At 46.2% G+C, this 12,573-nt stretch overlaps 1 protein-coding gene across 3 annotated transcripts in view; it reads left to right on the top strand.

Annotated features, from left to right (window-relative positions):
• LOC118095020 (C-type lectin domain family 10 member A) overlaps positions 1–12,573 on the top strand; it is a 42,674-nt gene that overhangs the window by 14,155 nt on the left and 15,946 nt on the right. The window contains exons 1-6 of one of the 3 annotated variants that reach the window (XM_088655613.1): positions 2,205–2,289; positions 2,497–2,620; positions 5,074–5,213; positions 7,246–7,353; positions 11,109–11,204; positions 11,527–11,598. In XM_088655613.1, the coding sequence (XP_088511739.1) occupies positions 2,601–2,620; positions 5,074–5,213; positions 7,246–7,353; positions 11,109–11,204; positions 11,527–11,598 (436 nt within the window). In that variant the 5' untranslated portion in view covers positions 2,205–2,289; positions 2,497–2,600. Of the gene's footprint in view, positions 1–2,204; positions 2,290–2,496; positions 2,621–5,073; positions 5,214–7,245; positions 7,354–11,108; positions 11,205–11,526; positions 11,599–12,573 lie in introns of those variants that run through there. The other 2 variants (XM_060281934.2, XM_088655614.1) reach the window with 2 other exon arrangements.

The following is a 12,573-nucleotide window of genomic DNA, read 5'->3' as shown; positions in this document are numbered from 1 at the left end:
TGGCAATCGAAGGTCTTAGAATTTATGGAATTAGCCAAATTAACACACAGAGTACGTGATTTGGATGATGCGAAGTTCCAAGCTGAATGGAGTAAATTTATAGAGTATGCTAAGGGAAATTACATGGGTATGAGAACGTTAGGGGTAGCATCATAACCTCTACATTGCTGTTGTAAATAGAAAATACGAATTAGGATTGACAGAATTTACCACTTATGGGTTGGAAGGAAGTCAAACAGGCTGAACTATGTGTAATGTGAATGACTGTTAATATCTTTATGAAAAATGAATAAAAATTTATTTAAAAAAAAAAGATTGTTATACGAATTTGAGGTCTCAACTATATAAATTAAATGTTCACAAATGTACAAGGCAAACACGTGCATAAGTATGTGAACCACGTGTCTGAAATAGCACAGGAGAGCGATCCTGAAGCCATTTTGACTCTCCCAAATTGACCTCAGATGTTTCTTTGCAAGGAGGAAGGAAATGGGGAAAACCTCTCCATTGCCTTTTGCTTACCTGCCTTAAGGACGGTATTTGTGTCATAGCTGTCAAGTTTTCCCTTTTTCTCGCGAGTAAGCCTATTCAGCATAAGGGAATTTCCCTTAAAAAAGGGGGAGAATTTGACAGCTATGATTTGTGTAGGAATAGGGGACACAGGTGGCGCTGTGGGTTAAACCACTGAGCCTATGGCTTGCCGATCAGAAGGTCGGCGGTTCGAATCCCCGCAACAGGGTGAGCTCCCGTTGCTCGGTCCCAGCTCCTGCCAACCTAGCAGTTCGAAAGCACGTCAAAGTGCAAGTAGATAAATAGGGACCGCTCCAGCGGGAAGGTAAACGGCGTTTCCGTGTGCTGCTCTGGTGTGCCAGAAGTGGCTTTGTCATGCTGGCCACATGACCTGGAAGCTGTACGCCGGCTCCCTCGGCCAATAATGAGCGTCGCAACCCCAGAGTTGGTCACGACTGGACCTGATGGTCAGGGGTCCCTTTACCTTTTAGGGTGAGCCTGTGACCTGGATTCAGGAATTAAAGCATTTACCATCCCAAAAGAATGGCCAGGCTGCCCAGGTAAAGCAATCAGTGACCATTATCAGGCATCCTGGCAGGCAGGATTTCTGCTGTAGACTTCCTCCTTCTGTGATGTATGTCTGATGTTTTTGGGATGGTCTTGGGCTACAGGGTGGGCAATTTCAGAAGTCCATATAAGGGCTTGCACACTATTATTCTGGGTTCCTCTCGAGGCCCGGCTCTAGGGGTAGTCTCGGTGGTGCGGGGGGCCGGAGCGATCTCCGCGTCACGGCGCCAGGGCGCCCGGCCGGCTTGAGACGGCCCTGTTCCTCTCCTCCCTCCTGCATGTGGTGAATGGGAACCTCGTTGCAACAGTTCATTGAATAAATATCAAGCTGAGTAGCCACTTTGCTTCTCAATATTCTCTGGTTGGCCTCTGTTATTTTCTCCTACCAATAGAGAACCCACTTAAGGACTCTATACGGGCTCTTGGGAACCCCATAAGGGAAAAGGAGCAATTTTGTTTACATCAATATATTATTATTATTATTATTATTATTATTATTATTATTATTATATCATCATCATCATCATCTTCAGGGCACATAAGACAGTTCTTCTTCACGCAGCACATAGTTAAACTGTGGGGTTCTCTCCCACAGGAGGCAGGGATGGGAGACATTAAACTTTCATTTCTTAAAAAATATATGAGTGGCACGCTTTTTTTGGCTAGGTGATGGGAAAGATGAGAAAGGGAGGGCATCTGAACGGATAGATCCTTTCACGGGCACCATCTTCACAGACTGGGCCAGGAGTCTTTAAATTCCCCAATGGGAACTGAGAAGCATTGGGTTCAAAGAATCAGAGAGTTGGAAAGGGATCCAAGGGTCATCTAGTCCAACCCCCTACAATGACGGAAGCTTTTGCCCATTGAACCCACCCACGACCCTGATATGAAGAGTCCCTTGGAGGTTTTTAAGCAGAGGTTGGGTGGCCACCTGTCGTGGGTGCTTGAGCTGACATTCCTGCATTGCAGAGGGGGTTGGGCTGGATGACCCTTGGGGTTCCCTTCCAATTCCATGATTCTATGTTCTACTGACCAAGCTATCCATCTGGAAATCCACACACACACACCCAAAGCTTTCTGTGGGGCGCTAGCATTTTGGAAAGGCCGCTTTTGGGAGAAATAATATTGACAGAGCAAAGGGCACCGTGCTGTACGGTGGCCGGGAGCGGGATGAGGGCCTGAAATTTGTGACTTGGAAAAAGAAGGGAGGAGGTAAAAGGAGGGTAGCCAGGCCCCCCTGAACCACCCCAACCCTCGTCCACATCCCTCTTCCGTGGCTGCCAGCCGTGGCAGCTCGCCCCGTGGCAATCCTGGCCACGTGGGCACCCGCAAGCCTGCCTGCTTTTGGCTGGGGGAGGTTGGCGCCGATTGGGAAATTGGCCAGTTGGCAGGCCGTGACTTTGTCCAAACTTTGCCCAGGTCGACGTTTTGACGGGGAGAAGAGAGAACTGCGCGTTTCGGAAGCGCCCGTGGCCCCCCTCTAAAGAGCGACCCGGTGGAAGGACCCAATCCGTGCCAGGGAGATGACAACTTCTTTTGCCAAGCAAGTAGCCCAAGAAGGAGGGCTGGGTGGGGGGGGGGGAGGTTCACAGAACAATCTCTTGATGGGCAGGTTGTCAGGCAGCCAGGCTAGAGTTATTCACAAACATCTGTGGGCCTTTAAATACCCCCAAATTATTGGAAGGTGCGTAGCTGGCACACTTAATTTACAGAATGAGAGAACGAGAAGAATGCGCGTTTAAAGAAGACTAGGAAATGTTTACTGAACATGTAGGTGAAAATTGTGTTGATTTAAAAAACGCTGGTCGTAGCAATGGATTCCTGAATGGTAGTTCGTGTGAAATATGCAGGGGTGTGCGGTATGCAAAATGAACCACGGAAGAAAGGAAGTCATTGATTTAAGGTAGTTTAGGGACCCAGGTTGCGCTGTGGGCTAAACCACTGAGCCTAGGGCTTGCTGATCAGAAGGTCGGCTGTTCGAATCCCTGTGACGGGGTGAGCTCCCGTTGCTTGGTCCCTGCTCCTGCCAACCTAGCAGTTCGAAAGCACATCAAAATGCAAGTAGATAAATAGGAACCGCTATAGCCGGAAGGTAAATGGCGTTTCCGTGCGCTGCTCTGGTTCGCCAGAAGTGGCTTTGTCGTGCTGGCCACATGACCTGGAAGCTATACGCCGGCTCCCTCGGCCAATAATGCGAGATGAGCACGCAACCCCAGAGTCGGTCACGACTGGACCTAATGGTCAGGGGTCCCTTTACCTAAATGAATACAGTATTTTTAAATGTAATTTAGAACATTTAATAAAAATTATTTTTTTAAAAAACACACAAATGCCCGAAAATTACTGCTTAGATTGTTAATTTTCAGTTGCATCATTTCATAGAGAGAGGGATTTATTTTACAATCACACAATTTTTTGGGGGGGTGCTGCTGTTGTCTTAAACCAGACATGTCCTAGGCCCCGTCTGCACTGCACATTAAAAGCAGGCTGGGGGTGCTCTCTCTCTCTGTGTGTGTGTGTGTTAAACTACAGTTCCCAGGATTCTTTGGGGCTATTGTTTTGGAAATTCCACTTGGGAATCCAACTTCAGAGGCTCACACCCAAATCCCCAGTTGTTCAGTAAGGCGTTAGCAGGAAGATTTCAAAGAGGGCATTTCCGTTAGGACATAAATAGGAAAAATGAATGTCAACTTAGCTGCCCGTCCTTCTGCGCCCAAGCACCTCCTCCCACCGCAGACTTTGGAAATTTACTCAACCCATTTTTACTTTACCTCACAGAACCCTCCGTGTACCTTATCTGGAGTCATTTTTCACATCCAGCCTCTTTGGTCGGTTCCTCAGAGATTTAAATCTGTGTTTTGTGGATCTTCTACCATGATGACTAAATCAATAGCAAATACTTTAAACTTGTATTCCTTAATTCAGGCATCCCCAAACTGCGGCCCTCCAGATGTTTTGGCCTACAACTCCCATGATCCCTAGCTAACAGGACCAGTGGTCAGGGATGATGGGAATTGTAGTCCAAAACATCTGGAGGGCCGAAGTTTGGGGATGCCTGCCTTAATTCCTACCTTTACTCCTTTAATTCTTTCATCTGCTCTGATGTTACGCATCAGAACTTCTAGAACTAATATGAACAGCAATGGGGAAAGCGGACACACTGCCTAGTACCTTTCATAATTTTACATTCTTCAGTAATGGTATTATTTATAATCCGCCTGGCTTTTTGCCTAGTACTGTATAGATAGTTTCTATCCCTCTTACAAATGACATTCCACAATTCATCTCCTTAAGGGCCTTCGACATGAAGGCCCGCGAGACATTGTCAAAGGCTTTCTCAGCATCGATAAACATCATAGCTACCTGTTTGTCATTTCTTACATTCCTCCAAATATTCAAGAATATTTATTATTTTCCAGATATTTTCCTGGAGGAAACCTGATTGGTCTTGATGTGTTATTTCTAACAATAAGCCCTTCATTCTATTTCATTCTATTTGGCAACGAGATTCTCAGCCGCTTTTCACCCATAATGTTCCCCCCCTCTCCAAAAAATACCTTAAATAAAATAATATAAAATTAAATAAAATTCACAATTGTCTCCCCCCCTTTTAAAAAATATTTATTGTTACTTATTCAGAGAGATATAAAAACACACACACACAATGCAAAGTATCTTTTTATGATATAGTGATAAAGGTAAAGGTAAAGGGACCCCTGACCATTAGGTCCAGTCGTGACCAACTCTGGGGTTGCGCGCTCATCTTGCATTATTGGCCGAGGGAGCTGGCGTATAGCTTCCAGGTAGAAAGCAGCTATTCCGTCTTTAAAAAAAGAATATAGGCAGAAAGAACACAGGGCGAGAAAAAGGTAAACCCAAAGAAAGGGCAAGCAAGGGAGGAATCCTAGGGTTGCCAAGTTGGAAGGGATCCCCAGCGGTCATCTAGCCCAACCCCCTGCAATGCAGGAAAGCCCAACTCCACATTTATCTTTGCAGCTCTCAGGTCCCGCCGGATATTCCGCCTCGCTCCACCTCCATCAACATGGATTCACCTCCCGAACCCAGCGTGGCCAAGGAGTACGAAGATCTCCAAAGCCTGTCTGTGGCAGGCAAAAGCGGGCAGCACTTCGGGAGAGGTACGCAGTGGGGGTGGAGTGGGGCTGGCCCTTCGGACTGGGTGTGGGCAGGGCCGGATTCAGGTTTGATAAGGTCCTAGGCTCATGACATGAGTAAGCAGTGTGACACAGCAGCTAAAAAAGCCAATGCAATTCTGGGCTGCATCAATAGGAGTATAGCGTCTAAATCTAGGGAAGTAATAGTACCACTGTATTCTGCTCTGGTCAGACCTCACCTGGAGTACTGTGTCCAGTTCTGGCACCACAGTTCAAGAAGGATACTGACAAGCTGGAACGTGTCCAGAAGAGGGCAACCAAAATGGTCAAAGGCCTGGAAAGATGCCTTATGAGGAACGGCTTAGGGAGCTGGGCATGTTTAGCCTGGAGAAGAGAAGGTTAAGGGGTGATATGATAGCCATGTTCAAATATATAAAAGGATGTCATATAGAGGAGGGAGAAAGGTTGTTTTCTGCTGCTCCAGAGAAGCGGACACGGAGCAATGGATTCAAACTTCAAGAAAGAAGATTCCACCTAAACATTAGGAAGAACTTCCTGACAGTAAGAGCTGTTCAGCAGTGGAATTTGCTGCCAAGGAGTGTGGTGGAGTCTCCTTCTCTGGAGGTCTTTAAGCAGAAGCTTGACAGGCATATGTCAAGAATGTTTTGATGGTGTTTCCTGCTTGGCAGGGGGTTGGACTGGATGGGCCTTGTGGTCTCTTCCAACTCTATGATTCTATGATTTTAAGCTACTGAAGGTAATGGGGCCTGTGATATGTCCAGCTGTCCTTTGTCAACAACAAATTGTGGCTGTTTTGTGTGTGCGGAATATATGCTATATGGTCATTGATGGACCTCATAGGTATCCAAAGCCATTTGCACATCACAGAATATGCATTTTATCAAAGTGATTGTTGAACTGAAATACAATTAAGAAGAAGTATATTAACAGTAAAATACAATTAAGAAGTATATTAATAGTGAAATAATGATTAAGCTCTAACTTAAGATATTTTTTAATTCATAGCAAACTTAATAATGAAAACACATTGGCTTTTGGCAATAACAAAAGTTCCCTTAGAAACACAATTTACAAGGACTCATAATCTAGTCCAGGCACCCCCAAACTCAGCCCTCCAGATGTTTTGGGACTACAACTCCCATGATCCCTAGCTAACAGGACCAGTGGTCAGGGATGATGGGAATTGTGGAACGGTCTCCCTTGGGAGATTATGGTCTCTCCTTCCTTGGAGGTTTGTAAGCAGAGGTTGGACGGCCGTCTGTCATGAATGTGTCAGTTGAGATTCCTGCATTGCAGGGGGTTGAGCTGGATGACCCCTGGGGGTCCCTTCAAACTCCACAATTCTATGACCTTCGTTAACCTGAACATGTCCATTTCCAAGCACTGACCGTTTCCAGGAGAAAGCAGCCAACTTTCTCCAGTGGCGGGCAGTCTATGTAACGGGAAGGCTTAGCCCCGCTCCCTCCCCAGACCAAAACTCCCCCGCACCCAGTGCCGGATTTACATCTAAGCTAAACAAGCTCCAGCTTAGGGCCCCACACTCTTGGGGGCCCAAATAATTGAAAGGGAAAAAAATCTGGATGTACATTTCCAAAATACAAGATTAAAAAACAAATAAAATAAGACCTACAGACGGCAACAGTGTTTTGTGTTGTATAGACTCCTATGATGTAAGTCATGGGCCCCGCCTGCTAGCCAGCTCCCAAAAATATCACGGGTTTGCTCCTTTCTAGATATAGGGTGCCTACATTCTGTTATTTATAATGGTTCGTAGTTTGCACCATATATTTACACCTATTATTATTTCATGTTATAGCAAGTTTCTAGAGACTAGATCAGGCATCCCCCAAACTTGGCCCTCCAGATGTTTTGGGGCTACAATTCCCATCATCCCTGACCACTGGTCCTGTTAGCTGACCAAGGGTTTGGAGCCTGAGCCTGATGAGGAACGGTCGAGGGAGTTGGGGTTGCTTAGCCTGGGGAAGAGGAGACTTGAGAGGAGACACGAGAGCCATCCTTCTTCTTCTCCCCACAGCATTCCAGTCGACCGGGCGCCGGGTCTGCCCCACCAACCGCCTCGTCTCGGTCCTGGTGGGATTCTGCCTCGTCCTGACCCTCTCGGTGGCTTTGCTTGGCGTCCAGAGTGAGTGATGGGCCACACAGCATTGGGGGAAGGGAGCGGGGAATTGGGTGCGCAGAGGCAGGCTTCCCCAAAATGGTGCCCTCGGCCCCAAGATATCTGGGACTGCATCCCGCCAGGGCATGCTGAATTTTTCAACAGCTCCTCTTTCTGTCAGAAAGTTCTTCCTGGTGTTTGGTCAGAACCTCTTTTCTCGTCATTTGGGTCCATTGGGTCCTCGTTGCCAGAGCAGGAGAAAACAGGCTCGCTTCACCTTCCATCCAGCAGTAGGGCATGTTGAATTTTTCAACTTAGGAGTCCTTAAAAGTTGGGGAATGGCTTGGGAATTCCATTTTGGTTAGATTAATATAATTTAGGTTACAGGTAGGTAGCCGTGTTGGTCTGGGTCGAAGTAAAATAATAATAATAAAAAAATTCCTTCAGTAGCACCTTAAAGACCAACTAAGTTTTTATTTTGGTATGAGCTTTCGTGTGCATGCACACGAAAGCTCATACCAAAAATAAAAACTTAGTTGGTCTTTAAGGTGCTACTGAAGGAATTTTTTTATTATTATTATTATTTTAATATAATTTAGTTTTGCTTGGTAAGTAAGATGTGTTGTAAATTGCATAGAAATCATTAGAAAGGGTTGCCAAGTACTGTACTTGCAATCATATTATTATTATTATTATTATTATTATTATTATTATTATTATTATTATTTGTTGTTGTTTAGTCGTTTAGTCGTGTCCGACTCTTCGTGACCCCATGGACCAGAGCACGCCAGGCACTCCTGTCTTCCACTGCCTCCCGCAGTTTGGTCAAACTCATCTTCGTAGCTTCGAGAACACTGTCCCACCATCTCGTCCTCTGTCGTCCCCTTCTCCTAGTGCCCTCCATCTTTCCCAACATCAGGGTCTTTTCCAAGGATTCTTCTCTTCTCATGAGGTGGCCAAAGTCTTGGAGCCTCAGCTTCACGATCTGTCCTTCCAGGGTGCACTCAGGGCTGATTTCCTTAAGAATGGATAGGTTTTATCTTCTAGCAGTCCATGGGACTCTCAAGAGTCTCCTCCAGCACCATAATTCAAAAGCATCAATTCTTCGGCGATCAGCCTTCTTTATGGTCCAGCTATCACTTCCATACATCACTACTGGGAAAACCCTAGCTTTAACTATACGGACCTTTGTTGGCAAGGTGATGTCTCTGCTTTTTAAGATGCTGTCTAGGTTTGTCATTGCTTTTCTCCCAAGAAGCAGGCGTCTTTTAATTTCGTGACTGCTGTCACCATCTGCAGTGATCAAGGAGCCCAAGAAAGTAAAATCTCTCACTGCCTCCATTTCTTCCCCTTCTATTTGGCAGGAGGTGATGGGACCAGTGGCCATGATCTTGGTTTTTTTGATGTTGAGCTTCAGACCATATTTTGTGCTCTCTTCTTTCACCTTCATTAAAAGGTTCTTTAATTCCTCCTCACTTTCTGCCATCAAGGTTGTGTCATCTGCATATCTGAGGTTGTTGATATTTCTTCCGGCAATCTTAATTCCTGCTTGGGATTCATCTAGTCCAGCCTTTCGCATGATGAATTCTGCATATAAGTTAAATAAGCAGGGAGACAATATACAACCTTGTCGTACTCCTTTCCCAATTTTGAACCAATCAGTTGTTCCATATCCAGTTCTAACTGTAGCTTCTTGTCCCACATAGTGAGATTTCTCAGGAGACAGATGAGGTGATCAGGCACTCCCATTTCTTTAAGAACTTGCCACAGTTTGCTGTGGTCGACACAGTCAAAGGCTTTTGCATAGTCAATGAAGCAGAAGTAGACTTTTTCTGGAACTCTCTAGCTTTCTCCATAATCCAGCGCATGTTTGCTATTTGGTCTTTGGTTCCTCTGCCCCTTCAAAATCCAGTATTATTATTATTATTATTTAGCATTGCCCAACATTTTCACATGGTAAAATTAAAACCCTTTGGTTTTCCAAAAGCAGTTTATGTGCTGCTTCATCAAACTTAGACTTACGAAACTAAATGTTGTCCAGTCACAAAAATCATGTAAAGGGTAAAGGGACCCCTGACCATTAGGTCCAGTCGACTCCGACTCTGGAGTTGCGGCGCTCATCTCACTTTATTGGCTGAGGGAGCCAGCGTACAGCTTCCAGGTCATGTGGCCAGCATGACAAAGCCGCTTCTGGCAAACCAGAGCAGCACATGGAAACGCCTTTTACCTTCCCGCCGGAGCGGTACCTATTTATCTACTTGCACTTTGATGTGCTTTCGAACTGCTAGGTTGTCAGGAGCTGGGACTGAGCAACGGGAGCTCAGCCCGTCGCGGGGATTCGAACCTCAGACCTTCTGATCGTCAAGCCCTCGGCTCTGTGGTTTAACCCACAGCGCCAGCCGCCGCGTCCCCCACAAAAATCATAGCAGGCTTGAATTCCTCACACCCATAATTCTAAGAGCCCTCGCTGAAGAAGTTTTCAAAAATTGAGCACTAGAGCAACTCTCGATAGCCCCCTCCTCCTCCATGAATTTCTCTAATCCTCTTTTAAAGCCACCCAGTTGCCAATCCTGCTTCCTGTGGCAGGGAGTTCCATTGGTTAACTATGCTCTGTGTGAAGGACTTTCTTTGATCTGAATCTCCCGACATTCATCGGATGCCCAAAGCTAGGGGAATGTTTTCGCCTGGTGCCTAAAGACATTTTTGTCTTCCCTCCCTCCCTTTTATTTCTTTCTTTTTACAAATTAGATGCAGAATGTATCTCTGCTGGATTTCATTCTGGGATTTTTTTTGGGGGGGGGATGCCCAGCTTCCTAATTGATTCAAAAGTTCCTCTTGAACCTCCGCCCTGCCCCTTGAAGGTTTCCTCCATCGCTTCTAGTTCCTCTGACCTTAAAGTGCTCAAACCCAAAGGAAGGGATTTGGAAGCTATGAAACTGCCAAAACGGGGAATTCATTACAATGCTCGCCTGGGATGCCGGCTTCTTGCTCCCACCGCGCCAATTAATTAACTTAGCCTTGCCAAGCGGATGGTTTTATCATCGCTGTTCTAAGGGCCCCAAAACAGCTTATCTTGCACGCATCGTGCCTCTAATTGAATTGCCGCCACCTGCGTTTTTTTCCTTTTTCCAGTAATAAAATTTGCAAAGTCTTGAAGGCTTGGGAGGACAGGGCATTTTAAAATATATTTTTTAAAAAATGCATCTGCAGGCAAACAGGGAGAAGGATTCGCTCTAGTCCAGGCATCCCCAAACTGCGGCCTTCCAGATGCTTTTGCCTACAACTCCCATGATCCCTAGCTAACAGGACCAGTGGTCGGGGAAGATGGGAACTGTAGTCCAAAACATCTGGAGGGCCGAAGTTTGGGGATGCCTGCTCTAGTCCCTTTAATCTAGGATATATATATATACCGTACCTACCCCGTTTTTGTACCTCCAACAAACATCTGAACTGTTCTTATACATTTTGGCCATTTTGGCCAGCGTTAGGTACCATTTATATACCATCTTCATCACATTTTCTCTAAGATTATAACATGCAATGAATCCTATGTCCGCCTCTCCCATTCATTCATTCATGTGTGCATATTATGTCCCAAATCTTGAGCCCAACTCTACAATTTTATGATTCTGCGATTTTTATGCGTACAAACCGGGGTGAGGGGAGTGTGTCAAGCAGGAGGCGAGCGTGCGACAAGCGTCCGTGCAAAGAAAGAAGGGGTGAGCGTGCATGAAAGGGAAAGAGCCAAGTTCCAATCTTGCTCTCCGTCTGCTTCCAACCAGGGACTCGGTTCAGTGGAGATCAAGGGGCGGCGGCGGAGGCTCTCAAGAGTCTGAACCTGACGGTGAAAGCGGGGCTCGGCAGCATCCAACAGAAGAGTAAGTGAAGGGATGGGAGGAGCAGGAGGAGGAGGTGCTGAGCCCCAGTGGTTAGAGCAGACTACACAGAGGCATTGGGCGCCCTTTTATTGGTCTGCTGCCTTTCCACAAGCAAATCCACACGTTAAAAGCCCTTTCGCCCTCACGTCAGCCACCCAAAAGCTCTCCCAGAGCAGCTTGCGAAGGTGGTCTTGACTGTGCTTCGGCGTCCAACCTGAAAGACGCGGCACACAAGGAAAGGGGATTGGGGAGGGAGGAGGAAAAAAGAAAAAGCACAAACAGGAACTAGTTTTTCATGTCACCCTCGTGTTTCCGATTCCAGGGAACAGCACCAGAACGAAACTGGCCACGCTGGAGAAAACGATGGACGACCAGGTTTCTAAGATGGAGAAAGGTGGGTGGCAGTGGCCCCCATGAATGAGCACTTGTTATAAGAAAAAAACTGCTCCCTTTCCCTTATGGGGTACACGAGAGCCCATATAGAGTCCTTTTGTAGGAGAAAATAACAGAGGCCAACGTGAGAATATTGAGAAGCAGCTAGTAAGCCTGATCTTTATCCAACTGTTGCAACAGGGTGCTCACCCACCACACACAGGAGGGAGAACCCTGAACAATGGTGCACAAACCCTTATATAGACTCTTGAAATTGCCCGCCCTGTAGCCCAAGACCAACCCCCCCAAAAATCATACATACATCACAGAAGGAGACAGTCTACAGCAGAAATCCTGTCTGCAAGGATACCTGATAATGGTCACTGATTAAATTACCTGGGCAGCCTGGCCATTCTTTTGTGATGGTTAAGAGTTTAGGAGGCAGTGCAAGACAGGAGTGCCTGGCGTGCTATGGTCCATGGGGTCACGAAGAGTCGGACACGACTAAACGACTAAACAACAACAACAACAAGAGTTTAGTTCCTGAATTGACCATCCTGTACCCCAATACCACCTCCTAAAGACCTAAAACATCATACATACATCACAGCAGGGGTTTCTACAACAGAATCCTGTCTGCCAGGAGACCTGTTAATTTGTTTACCTGGCTATTCTTTTGTGATGATAACCATGTAATTCCTGAGTCCAGGTCACAGGCTTGGCCTATTCATATCCTAAATGTGCCCTTAAGGCAGGATTTGCGAGCAAAGAGACAATGGGGAGGTTTTTTCTCATTTCCTCCCTCTTTGCAGAGAAACATTTGAGGTCAATTTGGGAGAGACATAATGGTTTCAGGACTTTTTCCTGTACTTATAACACATGCAATACATGGTGTGAATGTATTGTGGTTGGTGAGGGGTGGGAGGAAAGCATACGAGAGCTCGGACCTTAAGCCTGGCAAACAGACAGACACTTTGCAAGACCTTAGCTGCGCTGC

Source organism: Zootoca vivipara, chromosome 12, assembly GCF_965207765.1.
Source record: "Zootoca vivipara chromosome 12, rZooViv2.hap1.1, whole genome shotgun sequence".
NCBI lineage: Eukaryota > Metazoa > Chordata > Lepidosauria > Squamata > Lacertidae > Zootoca > Zootoca vivipara.
The sequence above is the reverse complement of the archived record's forward strand: the minus strand, read 5'-3'. Positions and strand labels throughout refer to the sequence as shown.